The sequence below is a fragment of the Mauremys mutica genome, chromosome 3 (assembly GCF_020497125.1).
Source record: "Mauremys mutica isolate MM-2020 ecotype Southern chromosome 3, ASM2049712v1, whole genome shotgun sequence".
In the NCBI taxonomy this organism is placed as follows: domain Eukaryota; kingdom Metazoa; phylum Chordata; order Testudines; family Geoemydidae; genus Mauremys; species Mauremys mutica.
In genome coordinates, this window is record NC_059074.1 from 8,854,130 (window position 1) to 8,871,560 (window position 17,431).

The 17,431-nt window shown below is 47.5% G+C and overlaps 1 protein-coding gene across 1 annotated transcript in view; it reads right to left on the reverse strand.

The window, feature by feature from the left end:
• Positions 1-4,863: 4,863 nt before the first annotated feature.
• Positions 4,864-17,431, reverse strand: part of FBXO16 (F-box protein 16) — a 34,505-nt gene continuing 21,937 nt past the window's right edge. The window contains exons 7-8 of the mRNA XM_045011124.1: positions 8,112-8,337; positions 4,864-5,652 (exon numbers count right to left, since the gene is read on the reverse strand). Of these exons, the coding sequence (XP_044867059.1) occupies positions 5,585-5,652; positions 8,112-8,337 (294 nt within the window). The 3' untranslated portion in view covers positions 4,864-5,584. The remainder of the gene's footprint in view (positions 5,653-8,111; positions 8,338-17,431) is intronic.

Here is a 17,431-nt window from a genome sequence, read left to right on the forward strand (position 1 = left end):
TACTAGGATGGCTCCCCAATATGCCAATCTCTTCATGGGCCACTTTGAAGAATAATGTTCTGGACAAATGCACCACTAAACCAATGATATACATCAGTGATAGTTTCATCCTCTGGATAGACAACTTAAACTTCCTCATTGATTTCCCCCACAATGTCCATAACCATCACCCAACCTAAACTCTCCCTGGAACAGTCCCACACTAGCATCAACTTCCTGGACACCACAATCATCTTCACCAATGGAACCCTGCCGACATAGGCGCCGACTTCTAATGGCGCCAGTGGGTGCTTGACCCCCCTGACCCTGGCCCCGCCCCAACTCCACCCTTGCCCCCTCCCACCTCCATTCCAACCCCTTCCCCAAAGTCCCCACCCCAACTCCGCCCCCTCCCTGCCCCTATTCGACTCTTTCCCCAAATCCTTGCCCCAGCCCCACCTCTTCCCCACCTCCACCCCTGAGCATAGCACGTTCCCCCTACCCCCCCCCCCGGAGCTTGCTACAGCTGTTTGGCAGTGGCAAGTGCTGGGAGGTAGGTGGAGGAGCAGGGACACGGCACACTCAGGGGAGGAGGCGGAGGTGAGGTGGAGTGGAAGGGGCGAGGCGGGGAGCTGTCGGTTGGTGCAGAGCACCCACTAACTTTTCCCCATGGGTGCTCCACCCCCGAGGCACCCCTGGAGTCGGCGCCTATGCCTACAGACAACTACATACAAGAAACCCTTGGATCACCATCCCTACCTTCATAGATCCAGAAATCACCTCAAAGACACAAAGAAATCTGTTATCTACATCCAGGCACTCAGGTACCACAGAATATGCTCTGAAGAAAGTCCAGGATACAAACCTTAACACACTCAAAACACCTTTACCAAACAAGGACACTGCACCAGAGAAATAGATAGCATCATGGAACAGGCCACCCACATACCCTGAGAAAACCTGCTTCAATACAGAAATAAAACCTTCTCTAACTACACACCCCTAGCTGTCACCTACCACCCTACACTGGAACCCATATGGAGGATCATCAAACAGCTTCAACATATTCAATGGGGAACTGATCCTGAAAGAAATCTTTCCTAAACCCCCTCTTCTGGCCTTCAAACAACCCTGCAACCTCTCCAAGCTCATCATCAGAAGCCAACTTCCCACAGGTCAGGACATACCAACTCAAAGAGGCACCAGATGCCAGAACAACAGATGCGAAACCTACAAACATATCTTCACTGCTATAATGATCAACACCCTCACAATACCACCTTTCAAGACCCAGGGGTCCTACCCATGCCTATTATAAAGTGGTGTACCTCATACAGTGCACATAGGGTATGTCTACACAGCAACTAGACATATAGGCACCGACTCTGTGAATGCTCCAGGGCTGGCGCATCCGTGGAAAAAAATTAGCGGTGCTTAGCATGCACTGGCAGCTAAGCTCTGCCCCTACCCCCAGTGCCTCCCGCCCGCCGGCAGCCCCACAGATCAACTCCTCCCCCTCCCTCCCAGCGTCTCCTGGGGGGTGGACGCGGGGCTTGGGGGAAGGGGTGGAGTGGGCCTGGGGCGGAGCAAGGGCAGGAAGACGTGGGGTGGGGTGAGGGCTTGGGGGAAGGGGTGGAGTGGGGGTGGCCCTGGGTCAGGGTAGAGGTCAAGCACGCCCCAGGTAGAGAGGAAGTCGGCACCTATGATTAGATGCCTGTGGCTGGCCCTTGCAAGCTGACGTGGGCTCACTGGGCTCAGGCTCCTTTATTGCTCTGTAGATTTCTGGGCTCAGGCTGGAGCCCAGGTTCTAGGACCCTGCAAGGTGGGCGGGTCCCAGGGCTCAGACTCCAGCCCATGCCTGAAAGTCGACACAGCAACGAAACAGCCCCGCAGCCTGAACCCCTTGAGCCCGTCGGCTGGCCCAGGCCAGCCGCAGGTGTCTAGCTGCTGGGCAGACGTACCCTAAATGCCCCACTAACAACTATGTGGGGGAAACCAGACCATCGCTACGCTCGTGAATGAACTCACACAGGAAAATGATAACAGGCCAAAAAAAACCTCTCGCCTGTGGGTGAACATTTTTCACAGAGCGATCACTCTGTTTATAGCTGATCTATCGGTCCTCATCCCTAAAGGAAACCTGCACAACACTTTCAAAAGCCAAGCCTGGCAGTTTAAATTAATAACTTTGCTAGCCCTGGTCTACACTAAGCTCGGGGGTCAAACTAGGGTACGCGAATTCAGCTACGTGAATAACGTAGCTGAATTCGAACTACCCTAGTTCGACTTACTTACCGTCCAGACGCCACGGAAGCGAACTCCGCGGCTCCAGGGTCGACTCCGGCAACTCCTCCTGCCGCGGTGGAGTACCGGAGTTCGAACTAGCGCTTCCGGGGTTCGAACTATCGCGTCTAGATCAGACGCGATAGTTCGAACTCCGAGCAGTCGAACTCGCCGCGTCGACCGTCCCGGTAAGTGTAAACGTACCCCTAGACACTAAAAATTATGGTCTTAATAAAGATGCTGAATTTGTGGCTGAGTCCAACATCTGTAATCCACTAACCCACATTTTTGCCCTGTGACTACAGAGGTGTTCATGGGCCATTTCATCTTGAATGATCCCTTACAGACGTGCTAATGCTAACCTGTCTGTTTGATTTTGTATTTAGCTGTGACACTCTAGACCATACATAAGAATGGCCCTACTGGGTCAGACCAAAGGTCCATCTAGCCCAGTATCCTGTCTTCCGACAGTGGCCAGGGCCAGGTGCCCCAGAGGAAATGAACAGAACAGGTCATCCCCTGTCACCCATTCCCAGCTTCTGGCAAACAGAGACTAGGGATACCATCCCCGCCCATCCTGGCTAATAGCCATTGATGGACCTATCCTCCATGAATTTATGTAATTCTAGTTTATCTAGTCCATGAATTTGTCAGATACTCCGTATCTGTAAGCACTTTTCCCAGACCTGCATAAGAGTTCTGTGTAGCTCAAAAGCTTGTCTTTCTCACTAACAGAAGTTGGTCCAATAAAAGATATCTCACCCCCTTGTCTCTGTAAACAGGAGCTGGCAGAGTAGACTGGTGGCCACAAGCAGAGGCCACTGATTACATGGCATATATGCTACAGGAGGAACAGAACTGTGGACCTACAGTCTTTGAAGGGCAAGCTTCTGCTATTTGAGCTAAAGGACACTCTCCTTTAGCTAGCCCTAGCATTGGGGCTTAGATCACTGTTTCCCTACACAGGCAGTGTTGCTCCCACCCCAAAGCTGTGCTAGGCTAAGTAAGCATGGGCGCGGAGCAGAGCTTCACTGAGGAGTGGCCACGGAATACTGCATGAGCCACAGATCCACTAGCGCTGTCCCCTTCAAACAGGCGTCTGTTGTGGGGAAAGCAGCAGGCAGGCATCTGAACGCCACCTGCCTTTTCTCCCTGGTCACACCTTGGCCACTAGAGAAGCCATCCAGGGAAGCCGCTGCTGACGTGTACATGGTCATAGGCTCACACAGTATCCTGCCCGCTCAAGCTTCTCTTTTTCTGAGACATTCAGCTCACTCATGCAGGGGATACCAGTGGTTGTTCCCATCCAGAGCCACATGTATCCTGGTGAATGGGGGAATGTGGTAGGGGAGCAGGAGGACAAAAAAACAAGTAGAGCCACAAATAGAGAGAGCGAGCCACAAAACAAAAGACAACGAGAAAAAACAAGAGGAAACAGGAGAGCAAGTGGACAGATAGGAGAGATGGTGGCAGCTGTATATGGGCCTGGAGGAAGAAGGTGCTGCAGAAGGGCGAAAAGAACAACCACTAGTGGGCATAGCTCAAGGGCTTTAATTTTCCCCATGTCCACACTGGCTTATGTCCCCTTCCTTGGAGCACTTTTTAGGTTGCTCTCTTGCCTTAGACCAGGGTTTTCAATCTAGCTGGCCGGTGGGGGATGACCATCTGGCCCTTCCCATATTGCTAAATGGCAAGGACAACCTAGTATGGAAAATGTTGAGATCCCTGCTTAGTCCAAATGCTCCAATTGTTACTGTGACATATTCTTCATAGAGATATTATTATGATACGAGTATGGTATAATTATGATGTATTTTATGCAAGATGGGTCATGTGAGATATCATTGGAAAGGTTATGATTTACTGGATATGATTATCCTATTTATATACATGTATCACTTTTGTATCTGATTCACCTTCTCTGTGCCAATCATATTGGTATCAGCGCCACATGGAAAATCTCATGCAACTATTTTAGCCGCAGTCTGGGGTCTGATTCTGCTCTCACGCTGGTGTAAATCAGGAGTCACACCACTGAAGTCATGGAGTCAAACCTTGGAGAGGGTCTGTCTTCAGTGCAGAGTTAATCTGAGCTCTTAACTGGCTTTTAGCCCTAACCCCCCTTCCCATCCATGCACAAACCTCTCCCTGCAGTTCAGGGGCATTTCAACCCAGCTGGGGGATAAGTAAGACCCTGGGCTCCACATTCACTCAGGCTGTAACCACTCACTTTGCAGTGAGGACACAGTGTATGGGCTTATCTAGACAATTTATCGTGTCTAGACTAGACAAGCGCTCGCCCATCGACTCCAGTACTCCACCGGAGCGAGAGGCACAGGCGGAGTCGACAGGGGAGCGTCAGCTGTCAACTTACCACAGTGAAGACACCACGGTGAGTAGATCAAAGTATGTCGACTTCAGCTACGTTATTCACGTAGCTGAAGTTGTGTAACTTAGACCGATCCCCTCCCCTAGTGTAGACCAGGCCTAAATCACTCCAGTGCTGGTAATCCTGCAGTGTCGTCCCACAATCCCCCCTGCACCCAAAAAGACAGACAAATTCTCCCACAATTCATTGGGAAAGAATCAGTGTAGCTCAGCATACTGCAGCACACAGGACCATGGGATATGCCCCCGAAGTCCTTATGACATACACACGGGAGTTCAGCACCAGTGAGGACACAGTAAGACAGTAAGGCTTTGCAGTGTGGCAGCTTGCACCTGGGTTAGACTAACCCGGGTGCCAATTGCCCAAGTTAACTCTGCAGTGAAGACACACACTGAGTGAAAGCAGAATGAGGCATCAGCATCCAAAGCAGCAGAAACAAGAAAACATACTGAAAAAAGGCAAGATAGCAAACAAGATACTGATTCAAATTCTGAGCTCACCCTAGTTTTGCATGACTTATTTGTATTATGGCAGCACCTGGAGATCCCAACCATAGTGAGGGCCCACTCTGCAATGTGCTGTATACATAGTAAAAGATAGTCCCTGCCCCAAAAACCCTTCAGTGTAAACTGGCTGCAATGCAGTTAGCCCAGAGCTATACTAGTAAATCTCCCTCAGGGTCTCCACATTCTCCGCATTGTATAGTGATTTTATAGCCATTGTATAGTGAGTTCAATGAGGGTTGGGAGGAAGTCTCTTATTGTGACAAGTAATATAAAAAAATGGAGCTGGATCCTTGAGACTTTGAGCATGATTCTTAAATGTCAGTACCATCCGTTCTTCATGGTAACTCAGGGATGTGATCGGCATCTTCTAAAAGCTGGGCAGATGAGCCGGTTTGACTGGGATGATTTGCACTGAACCTTCACTCCCTTACTCTGCGTCAGATCCATGGTCCGATGGAGGAATTTGCCAGGGCTGAGCTTCAAACAGTGGGGATGCTAGAATGGATAAAGAGAAAATCCTGAGACTAGCAGCTGCTACAGATTGTTTTAGTCACTGAATGGACGTGTAGATTATTTCTAAACTGCAAAATCAGTACCTCATTTTGTAGAATTTGGTCCTGTTACAAATATCCCTAATTCTACTGCCTGCACTTCCAGCGTCATGGGAATATGGCAAACTACTCTCATCTTGAGAGCTGAGTCTAATGTTGGTCAGCTCACCGTAAGAAAGGCACAGAGGAGAGTGCAGAGATCCAGAAGAGGTCCCTGAAGATGTGAACGGTAAAGAAGAACTTGGCTGTCTCGCTTTTACAAGGGGTTATGTAGTTTTGCCCAGCAATCAACCTATATTACACTTAATACAGCTCATCATTTCTTGTGAAATCCTTATAGTCTAGTGGGGATAATTCATCTGTCTCCTTTACAAGATGCCTGGAGACAGTAGTTCCCCTTCTTCCCCTTTCCTCTCAGCTTATTTTCTAAGAGTCTTCTCTGCGTGGCTCAACTCCGCTTTCACTCTCATTTTCCTGTGTCCTTTTTTGAACTGCAGTACTCAAGAGTGAGTGCAGTATTGCCCCAGGAGCCAGAACGGTGTCAAACGGAGCAGGATAATTGTCGCATTTGATGGATGTGTGATATGCTAATTCATTAATACAGTTGAAGGCCCCGATCCTGCAATGAGCTTCTCATGTATGGACTGCAGGCCAATGCAGAGCCTCACTGGGGCTCTGTCCATGTGACCGCACTGCTGGATCAGGGCCCTATTTTATATATAGGCACTGAATTGTTGATTTATATGCAGTGTATCCCTACCTCTATAACCCTCTGACTGCAGTCTGGGGTGCCCCTCCTCCTGTTCATATAGATGCATTTGCATGTTCCTTCCTACATGCCCCACTTCTCGTTTGTCTCAATTCCACCCCCTTCTCCAGCATATCAAGATTGGATGGCATTTAAATCCTACCCCCCACAAAGCCAGTTGCGATCACACCAAGTTCTGGATCATCACCCTTGGCTCCTAGTCACAAAGGAAGGCTCTGAATGGTATGGAGCTCAGAAGGGATCCCCACAGGACTCCACTCCATACCCTCCTCCCATAGGGATTCATTAATAAATGCTGTCAATCCACTTCCATTTACTGCACCTGCAGTTACTCTTTGAAACTGCTACATGGCGCCATATCAGATGCCTTCTGCTGTGCCCACTCCGGTTTCTTTATCTACTGAACCGGTTATTCTCTTAAAAAACATAAGGGTCAAATCCTGCAATCCTTAATCTAGTAAACCCCCACTGGCGTCAATGGAATTTTTGCCTGATTACGTTCCGAGGACCCGATGCTGCCAGGTGCTGAGCGACACCTGGAAGATGCTCACTGGAAGCTGAGGTTACTCTGCATGATGCTCAGCATGTCACAAGGGAAGGCCCTGTGTAAGGACTGCACCAGCTAGTCCTAGGCTGGCATGGCAGAAATTGCTTTTGATGATGTCACTCGACTGTTTTAACAGCGGTTCGAAACCTCTCCCCAGGACTGGTGGTAAAAGTAGCATTTTCTTCTCTAATTCCTTGAGGGGACCCTTCTTCCAATCTGTCGTTATCAATCCCCAGCCTAAGGCATCCATCCAGGGCCTTGTCCAAAGCACATCAGAGTCAATGGGCTCTGCACCAGGCCCCTAGACACATATATAACAAGGTGTTAAAACATCTGTATTCACATTGGAGACAAACCCCCTGCCCTACAGGGGAACACCCAGGAGTTCATGTCACACAAAACTCTTGCCAGCATTTAGGCCAAGTCTACAATACAAAGTTTTGCTGGCATGCCTACGTCGACTAGGAGCATGAAAACCATCACCCTCACTGGCACGGGTATGCTGGGATGGACACATACACACAAGCAGGCACGTACCCCCTCCCCCATTCTGGCCAAAGATTCCATTTGCCAGGTAGTTTATGTTGTTCTTGGAGATGCTTTATCAACACCGACAAAAGAACTCCTTTGACAGGGATTTGCTGCATCTACATTAAGGAGCTCTGCTGGGATAGCTGTACCGATATGGCTGTCCCGTCAAAGCCTTTATAGTGTAGACTGGCCCTGAGGTACTGTGACAGTCATGAGAGACAGATAGGGTGACCAGATGTCCTGATTTTGTAGGGACAGTCCCAATTTTGAGATCTTTTTCTTATATAGGCTCTTATTACCTCCCACCTCCTGTCCCGATTTTTCACATGTGCTGTCTGGTCACCATAGAGACAGATGCCATAGGAAACTGCTACGTGTGAGTCTTTGTGCCACATTTTAGGGCTGGTAAATTACAGTCAGTTCGGTTCACACCATCTAAAATGACTGCTGCTTGCTTGGCATGAGGGAACATAGTGCCAATGGCTCCCCAACTCCAAACTCAGAGAGCTGTCGTCTCTCTGGTAGCTTAAGCAACGAGATAGAGCAGCTTACTAACATGGAGAACTTCTGCTCATCCTTGCAAAGGCCTTCTTCCCTCTTTCACTCAGCTTTGGTACTGGAGCGCGAACAGGGGCTGGCCGTATCCCAGCATTCCACTGGGCACTCTGAGCTAGGATCTTAGCTGTTGCTTTGGTAACAGGGTACCCCGTTGATTGGTGAGTAGCCCAACTTGGGCGAACTGGTCCTTTGGGGCTAGAGCCAAGGTCTGCAGATAAGGACAGCTGGGAAGAGAAAAACAGAAAGATCATATTCTCCTAACAGCCACAAGGGGATAAAAATGTCTGAGCCCTTCGAAAACGATCTAGTATCCTTGGTTTTTAAATGACATACAATTATAGTTTTGTTTTGCAGCAGTGACCTACGCTATGTTACTACAATTCCACAGATCTGTGTAGTAAGCTACACAAATAAGAGCACTTCATATATTTAGGGGGCGGGTTGTGGAGTGGAAAAAATTCCAGCCTTTCATGAATGACAAAGGAAGCCAATTAGAAGCAGCCACTAAAGGAGGCTTGCCCACATTAACTGAGTCTCCACAACAGCTCACACTTTCTGGCCGAATTTTGTCCTCAGACATATGTGCACGGCTCCTATTGAAATCAGTGGGCAAACATCCATGGGCAGAACTTGGGATGTAGTGAACCAGACTGATCTCCTTTATGGAATCAATGTATTCATTTATATTATGAAGGATTCCAGCTGGCAAGAAGTTAGCTGTTTATAGCTGAACCTGTGCAGCGAGCAGCAGTTTGCATTAGCACTAATCATACTTTGCACTTCTACAGCCCCTTTCAGCTCAGAATCACAAGGCCCTTTACAGACGAATTCAATCTCACAGCAGTCTGTGCAATATGCATGGGCTAGACTGATCTTTTCCAACAACAATGAAGTGCAGCCATCTCTTGGGTGCCCTAGCAAAGCAGAACAACTTGGCCCCATAGCCGAGGAGAGGAAGTGAAGAGAACAAGGTGGAACTGAATCTGCCGGGTGGGAGTTAATAATAAACACTCACAATCACCAGCATGGAATTTACCTCCACTAGAATTTGGCCAAGATTCCGGGGCTAGTGCTCCTAGTTTTATCAAAAGAGCCGTGGAAGCTTTAACCACCACAAGTGGCCAGGACTTGTGGTTTATGTCTCATCCAGAAGAAAGCAGCTGTAGTCTCCTTGCAGCAGGTGGATGCAGACCTGACTCAGAGGGAACTGCACCAGTTACTGAGTCCCCAGCACCACTTCCTGCAGGATTCTTTGGAGGTCTCCTTTCCAAGTGCTGACCAGGCCCAACCTTGCTTCCTTTGTGAGGTCTGAGGCACCATAGTGCAAAGGTAGATCAGGCATAGAATTTATACACAATGGTCAATTTTTATCTTTTCATTTTACTAGTCAATGTCTATGATTAATTAGAAGTAGCCAAATATATTCCTACCATTACAGTGATTGTTTAGTCTTTTAAAGAAATCCCATAATGTTTCAAAAGCAGCTCGTGAGAAGCTGCCTGCTAGCAATCTAGCCCTTGTTAAACTGATCCAAATCATTTGTTTATCCCTTGTTTATAACACTGAAAAACCATGAGTATAATAAAACATCTGCTTAGAAATGCACTATGAAGCAATGATGGCCGATGATGTTACTATAAGCAGACTATTGTCAAGAATCAAACTGTTGTACAGAAAATTTAACACGGTTTTGCATTTTCCTGTGATCACTTGATATGACTGCGGTGGATATTGTATAATGCTTAGTGCTTAATCCTCAAGTTAAAAATAAGCAGTCCAATGATTGCCAAACATCAACCCAAAGAGAAGCCAGGAAGTATGCAACAGCTTACGATGTCCTTGTGAGTGATTGAGCATGACAATGTAAACAAGGACATGACAGGTACAGTAGGTTTTTCTTCCAGTAGGGAAGGAAACACACGAAGGCGAGTAAGCAGTGGCTGTTGCAATGAGCTGACTGTACCTTGGTTTTGCACTCCTGTGTTCTTGGTGATTCAGCCGCGGAGTGCTTGAGGATAGGAAGGCAAAGCATGTTACACCACAAAGCTAGGCTGTGCTTTTTCAAGAAGAGTGAAATGTACAAAGGAGTTTGATACTGCAAGCATTACCCAGAGTAATTTTTGCTCGCATGACTAGTCCCAGGAAATTCAATGGTACTACTTGTGCAAATAAGTAATACTCAAATTATGAGTTGCAGAACTGAGGCTATAGAACTGAGGCTATATTAGTTGGCTAGAACTGAGATTTGCCACTGCCCGAGGCCTCGGCAGTGGCAGAAAGCTGGACATGTGGGAAATGCACAGCTGGCCCTAAAAGATGTTCCTTCCTCAAGTCACCAGCTCCCTGCCAATATGCGTGGGGGAAATTAATTCCTGACCCCAAATACTGTGATCTTATCACCTTAGAATACAGGCAACAGTAACTCAAGAACATTTGTGGGAGTGGAGCAGCCACTCACACAGAACAGAATCTAAAGCATGAAAGGGGAAAAAAACAGCCATGATTGCTGAGGCTGTAATATTTCTCACAGCTGTCATGAGCGTCAGACTTCGTGATTTTCATCTTGCTAATAAAATGGCCATGGTTTTGACATTTGGACGTTTTTGGCACGAGACCGATTATTCTGCTGAACAGCTGCAAAAACCTTATGTGGAGTCTTAGTAGATGAGCCCATAGGTTTGTAAAGGAGGCTGTCATTTGGGAGCAGTGACAACACTGCAGGGACCAAAAGGTCCAAATGGGTGGACTCACTATGGGGGCGCATGGCTCTGTATCAAAAAGGACAGGAGGGATGACCTACTGTCTCGGGCCCTGGACTGAAGCGCAGGAGACCTGCTTTCAATATGTGAGCTTGGACAAGTCACTCCATCTACTCTGTGCCTCAGTTTTGCATCTGTAAAATGGGGACAATACTTCCCAAGGTGATACAGTCCAGATAGTATGGGGCAAGCTTTAGGGCCCTGATCTAATAAAGCACTTAAGCAGGTGCTTAACTTTAGTCATGTATCAGAGGGGGAGCCGTTTTAGTCTGGATCTGTAAAAGCAGCAAAGAGTCCCGTGGCACCTTATAGACTAACAGACCTATAGGAGCATGAGCTTTCGTGGGTGAATGCATCCGATGAATTGGGTATTCACCCACGAAAGCTCATGCTCCTATAGGTCTGTTAGTCTATAAGGTACCACAGGACTCTTTGCAACTTTAATCATGTCAGTTAGTCCCATTGATTTCAGTGGGACTACTCACATGCTTAAAGTTAAGTGCCTGCTTAAGCACTTTGCTGGATAAGAGTCTACAAGGAGAGAGGTGATGGCAAAGCACTCCCAAAAGAGAAAGGGCTTGATTCATCACTGAGCTACTCCAGTTTTACACTGGTGTTATTTCACTGACTTCAATGGAGTTACACGGGCATAAAACAGAAGTAAAAAGTAATGAATCAGGCCCAAAGACTTTGGACCAAAAATTAAAACCTTACAAGAGTCATAGCTTACAAGTAGAAGCATGTGGGGGAGGGGAGAGCCAGTAGCTCAGTATATAAGAGGGTCATGATTCTCCCCAACAAAAATGATGGGCCCAATTCTATATATTCTCACATCTCCCACTGGAGGCAATGGGCATTGCATGTACACACGTGAGGGAGGGGTTTGGCCCTATAGTCAAAAGCCAGGGGCTTCAAAGCTAATTTTACTTGTTACCAAACAAATTTTGAGCTTTTCTTATTTGTTGCCATAGTTTCCAGGACTCGTGGCACTGTAACAATTACACCGTGGTCTTCCCCAAAATTTACTCTAGCAAATGCTACCACCCCACTGAAAAGAAACCAAGGGGCCAAACTCGGACCAGGCCCAGTGGATGCTATTCCACTGATTTTTAACAGAGTCTGGGTGTGGCCTGAAATTATTTCTTTCCTTTTGGTATCCAACACCCATTTTTTACTCTTGTGAATCTGGAACACTATCTCCTTTTCTCTTATATATTAACCCTTTCCACACCTTCATTGTTCAGTATAATAGTCTTTGGTTTCATTCACTTTCAGTGCATTCATCTTACATGTCTTCATTATAATTTTATCTTTTGGTACCTGGGGCATTTATTCTTTCAACATGCTTCCTTCTTTTCCAAAGGATTAATTTAAAAGGTTTGAATTATAAGCCTCTCTCTTTGGGCTTGGCTGACATGGGAATCTTTTAACAATTATATTTAAACAAGATTTCCCAACCTTATCTTTACAATCTGAAACCAAGATCTATTGACAAAGTGCAGCCAAGAGTATCCGAGCACTATCATTGCCAGGAGGCGTTAGAGATGGATCGGTCATGTGCTTCGGATGGAAACTGAGTCCATCACCAGAGCAGCAATAAGATGGACACCTGAAGGCAAGCGAAAACGAGGCCACCAGAAAACAACCTGGCGAAGAGCTGTGGAAGCCGAGCTGAAAAACCTGGGATGCAGCTGGGGAACCATTGAAAGACTTGCCAGAAACAGACAGGAGTGGAGGAGATTCGTCACTGCCCTAAACATCAGAGGCGTAACAGGAACATGATGATGATGATGATCTTTACAATAAACAGAAATTATTTTTTGATATTTTCTACTTGGTTATATAAATAATTTTGTCTCTTTCATCAGCCTAAGGAAAATATACTATTATCATCATAGTGTCATAATCAGCAATGGCTAGCAGGATTATAGACTGTCTGGGATAATGTGAAAGAGGAAGAGTAGGTTGGTTACTGAAACTGGGGACAGTCCAGGATTCAGGAATACCAAAACGTTACTCCTGGGAGAATTCTGCACCATCACACAAGTGCACAATTAATGTCCCCACAGATTCCTCCACTCTGCAGAATAATTGATTCTGACAGGGAGGCAAAGGGAAGCTGCAAGAGAAGTCATGCTGCAATTACATCTTTTGCACCAGGGGCTGATGTGACTCCGGAAGTGAGGGCAGCTGCAGAGAGGGAGGGATAGAGGCTGCCTTCCTCACAGCGCTCTGCCCATGGGGCCAGGCGAGGAGGCACTGGATATGGGGGGATGGACAGAGTGGGGCAAAACAGGCTGCTGGGGGGATCATACAGACTGGGGTTCAGAAGGGCTAGTGCAGGGGACAGACTGGGACAAGGGCACAGAAGCTAGTGGGGTGACAACATTGAGCCAGGGACTGAATGGGCGTGGGGGTGCAGAGCCATAGGGACAGGGGGGAAGAGGGAGTGCAGGGACACATGAGGATGGGGGTGGCTGAGTGGGAATGCAGGGACACATGAGGATGGGGGTGGCTGAGTGGGGATGCAGGGACACATGGGGACAAGGGCAGCTATGCCTGGCTGAATGGGACATGGGGGTGCAGGAATACATGAAGACAGGGGCAGCTATGCCTCGCTGAGTGAGGGTGCAGGGCCACATGGGGACATGTGCAGATATGCCTGGCTGAATGGGGAGTGGGGATGCAAGGACACATGGGGACATGGTGGGCAGATGTGCCTGACTGAATGGGAGAGGTTAGGGGCAGCCATAGTCTCCCTGGGGGAGGCTCCCCAACTCCCTAACAATCCCTCCCCCTCCCTAAAAAAACTGTTTCATACTTCTCCCACCCACACCCAACAACCCTCCACAGTTCACTCCCAGGCTCCTTCCCAGCAATTACTTCCCTCTCCCTCAGCTCCTCCATTACCCCGACTCCCCCAAGCCTTTGCACTGCTTCTGAGGGGTTCGGGAAATATGTTTCTGCATTGTAGTTTAAACAAATTATTTCTCGAAGTTCTGTACTAATATGCCTAGTAAGGAATCTATTTGTCAAAAAACATTTCCTGAATCTTTTATGTTGTCTGTATTGTTACAGCAGCAAAGAATCCTGTGGCACCTTATAGACTAACAGACGTTTTGCAGCATGAGCTTTCGTGGGTGAATACCCACTTCTTCAGATGCATCACCCACGAAAGCTCATGCTGCAAAACGTCTGTTAGTCTATAAGGTGCCACAGGATTCTTTGCTGCTTTTACAGATCCAGACTAACACGGCTATCCCTCTGATACTTGTATTGTTACAGACATACTTGCTGACACGTATTTTGAAATAAATTACCAAACTAATTGAAACCGGCATGATTATGTAGAGTTATTTTGACAAATAAAATAAGCAGAAATTTAAAATATTGTGTGCAGAATTTTTAATTTTTTGGTGCAGAATTCCCATAAAGGTCCCAAAACATCTAACACAATCTATAAGGGCTACCCTCAGTTCTTAACATGGAAAAAAAGCCAGTGCCTTTGAGAGAATCAGAACAAAAAGATATGGAGCCTTATTCTGATCTCTTTACACTGATGTAACTCCATTGACTTCACTAGAGTTAGTCAGGGCTGCCCAGAGGATTCAGGGGGCCTGGGGTCTTTGGCGGCGGGGGGCCCCCACCGCCGAATTGCCACCAAAGACCCGGCACTTCGGCGGCGGGTCCCAGGGTGGAAGGACCCCCTGCCATGGGTCTTTGGGGCACTTCGGCAGTGGGTCTCGGGGCGGAAGGACCCCCTGCCGCAGGTCTTCGGGGGACTTCGGCGGCAGGTCCCAGAGCGGAAGGACCCCCCGCCGCCAAATTGCCACCAAAGACCCAGAGTGGAAGAAGCTCCAGGGGCCCGGGCCCCGCGAGAGTTTTCCGGGGCCCCCGGAGCAAGTGAAGGACCCCGCTCCAGGGGCCTCAAAAAACTCTTGTGGGGGCCCCTGCGGAGCCCGGGGCCTGGGGCAAATTGCCCCACTTGCCCCCCCCTCTGGGTGGCCCTGGAGTTAGTACTGATTTAGTCTGGTGTAAATTCCCATCTTCCCTGTGATTGCTGTAATGTATTTACGTATTAATAATGCTTGCAAGGCCTGATTCACCACCCGCAAGATTTCACTGATTTCAACAGAGTTACAAAACAGTAATGCTGTGCTGAACAGCCCCCTGGTCTAGATGGTGCTTTTCATCTTCCAAGCGTTTTTACAGACAACAACTATCATATTTAATAGTAATAGTTGGCATTTCTATAGCATCTTCAGGAGCTGCTTTACAATCATTAACTGATTAAAACTCACTCACCCCTGTGAGGTAGTGTAATATTATCCCCATTTTACACATTGGGAAACTGAAGCAGAGAGACTAGAGATGATACTAACCTTGTGTACAGGGGCTGTGGCAGACTCAGCACAGCAGTACTTTTGCAGTTGTGCAAGAGAAGGATGGCTGGTGTTGTGGTGAAGCAAGTAGTCATAGGATTGTTGGGAGGATAAACTCAATGTTTGTGAAGCACTCAGATGTTACTGTGATGGCAGCTGTAGAAAGTGTTTGGGAATTCTGCATCTGCTGGGCTCAGAACAGTAGAGTTTTGTACCAGCTCCTTATAGGCCAGGTGTGGAGGAAGGACCTGGGAGCAGACCAGGCATGGCGAGGGAGTCAGTGGATGGCCAGAGGACCTCTAGTGGCCACAGATCACTGCATAAGGACCATAGAGAGTCAAATCCTATTCCAGTCCAGAGGCTGGTAAAACAGATGGCTGAAGGATAGATTCAGTCCTTACAAGAATTCTCTTTGCTCAAGATGTCTTTGTGAACATTTTGCTTGACCTAAAGGAAGATCTCTGGTAGCTGCCAGCTGTAGATATAACCTTAGGTCCTCTAAGCTGCAATCAGCCCAGCTCGGGTGATGTGTGTGCACATTCCCCACCCCCTACCCTGCTGACGATGATGTTGGTATCAAAAACTCCCATTGACACTACTGGGGAGAATTTCATCCCTGCGCTGGTGGATGGGCGTGAGGCTTGTGCCTCCCAAACTCAGGGGTGCAGAGTAGGGCCACCCTCAGGAATGGAGAGCAGCCCATGGGGACTATGTCATGGCAGGAGCTCAAGCCTTCCCGAAAAACCCTCAGGATATTTGCCCATCACTTCACTGATCTGTAACGGCTCCAAAAATAAAACAAAGGTCAAATCATGGCCGTGTTGAAATGGAACTCCTGAGACTGTATTATAAAGCCCTGGAAAATGGCATTTCTAAGACAAAGGCTGACAAACTTTAACTAGAGCAACCAGTACAATAAAGGACATAATTGAGCTAGGAAAATAACCTGCACAAGAATTTGCCTGTCAGCCTTAGTGATCTTACTGTTAATCTCCTTTGTAGGCTGGAACATATGGGTTGTCTGGTTCTCATTACTTGGGAATCATTCTTCCAAGTTGGCAAAAAAAAAAAAATGCTCGCCAGAATCTGCTTATTGCAGCAGCTATTTGTTGCCCATATCCACAAAAGATTATCTCTAGGATGCTTTCTGGAAGCCTGCCTTTCTGGTACTGCTTTCATCTGAGGCTGTCCTATTTTATAAACTGTGACGGGAGCACAGTGAATCCTCAGTATTAACAGCTAGTGGTGCTAAGGGCTGGTCACTCTGACAAAATGCAATAGCACGAAGTATAAACAGAGATCAGACAGTGATGATGGAAAGTTGCGAGTGCAAGAGACTGCTTTAGGAAAAGATACCAGAATCTTGAGAAACTGATCCAGTATTTATAAAGTGCAGAAACTAAGACTGTCTACACTAGCACTTTTGTCGGGCCGGGGTATGAAAAAATACTCCCCTGTGCCGCTGTACGGTGCGCCGTATCGACAGCCTAAATGTCTGGATCCGGGGTATTACAGGAACTAACTGAAGAGCAGATAAAAATATCAATATCTACACAGCAAATTACCTCCCGTATCCACAGAAGTGAATCAGGACCAGATCCTCAAAGGTATTTAGGCACCTAACTTCCATTGATTTCAGAGGGAGTTAGGGGCCTTAATACCTTTGAGGTTTTGGGCTTCAGAGTTTTTGCCACTGATGTGTGATCTGTTCTAGTTAGGTTCTTCTGAGAGCAGGACTGGATCCAAAGAAATGAGACTGAAACCTGAGGAAACAGCAGCTGCTTAGCTATTGAAGGACTCTGTTTGGAACTGTTTTATTTAAACATGTCCTGAGTGGTATGTTTAAGAATAATGCTTTATACTTACCTAGCACTTTTCCTCCCAAAGCCTCAAAGTGCTTTACAAGCACAAATTCTTTCTTGGTAGTTATAACCCGCTCAGCACTATGGAGGGATTAAGCTTCCCAACGCCTCTGGGAGACAGGTATATTAATCCCCGTTTTACACTTGGGGAACTGAGCGCAGGGAAGTGAGCTGCCTGAGGGGGACACAGCTACTCGGGGCCAGAGATGAGAACAGACAGCAGCAGCCTCATTCTCCTCCCACGTACACTAGTGCAAATCGGGAGTAGCTCAGCATGCAAGCCTCTTGCACCAGCTACTCGACAAAGGGAATAGA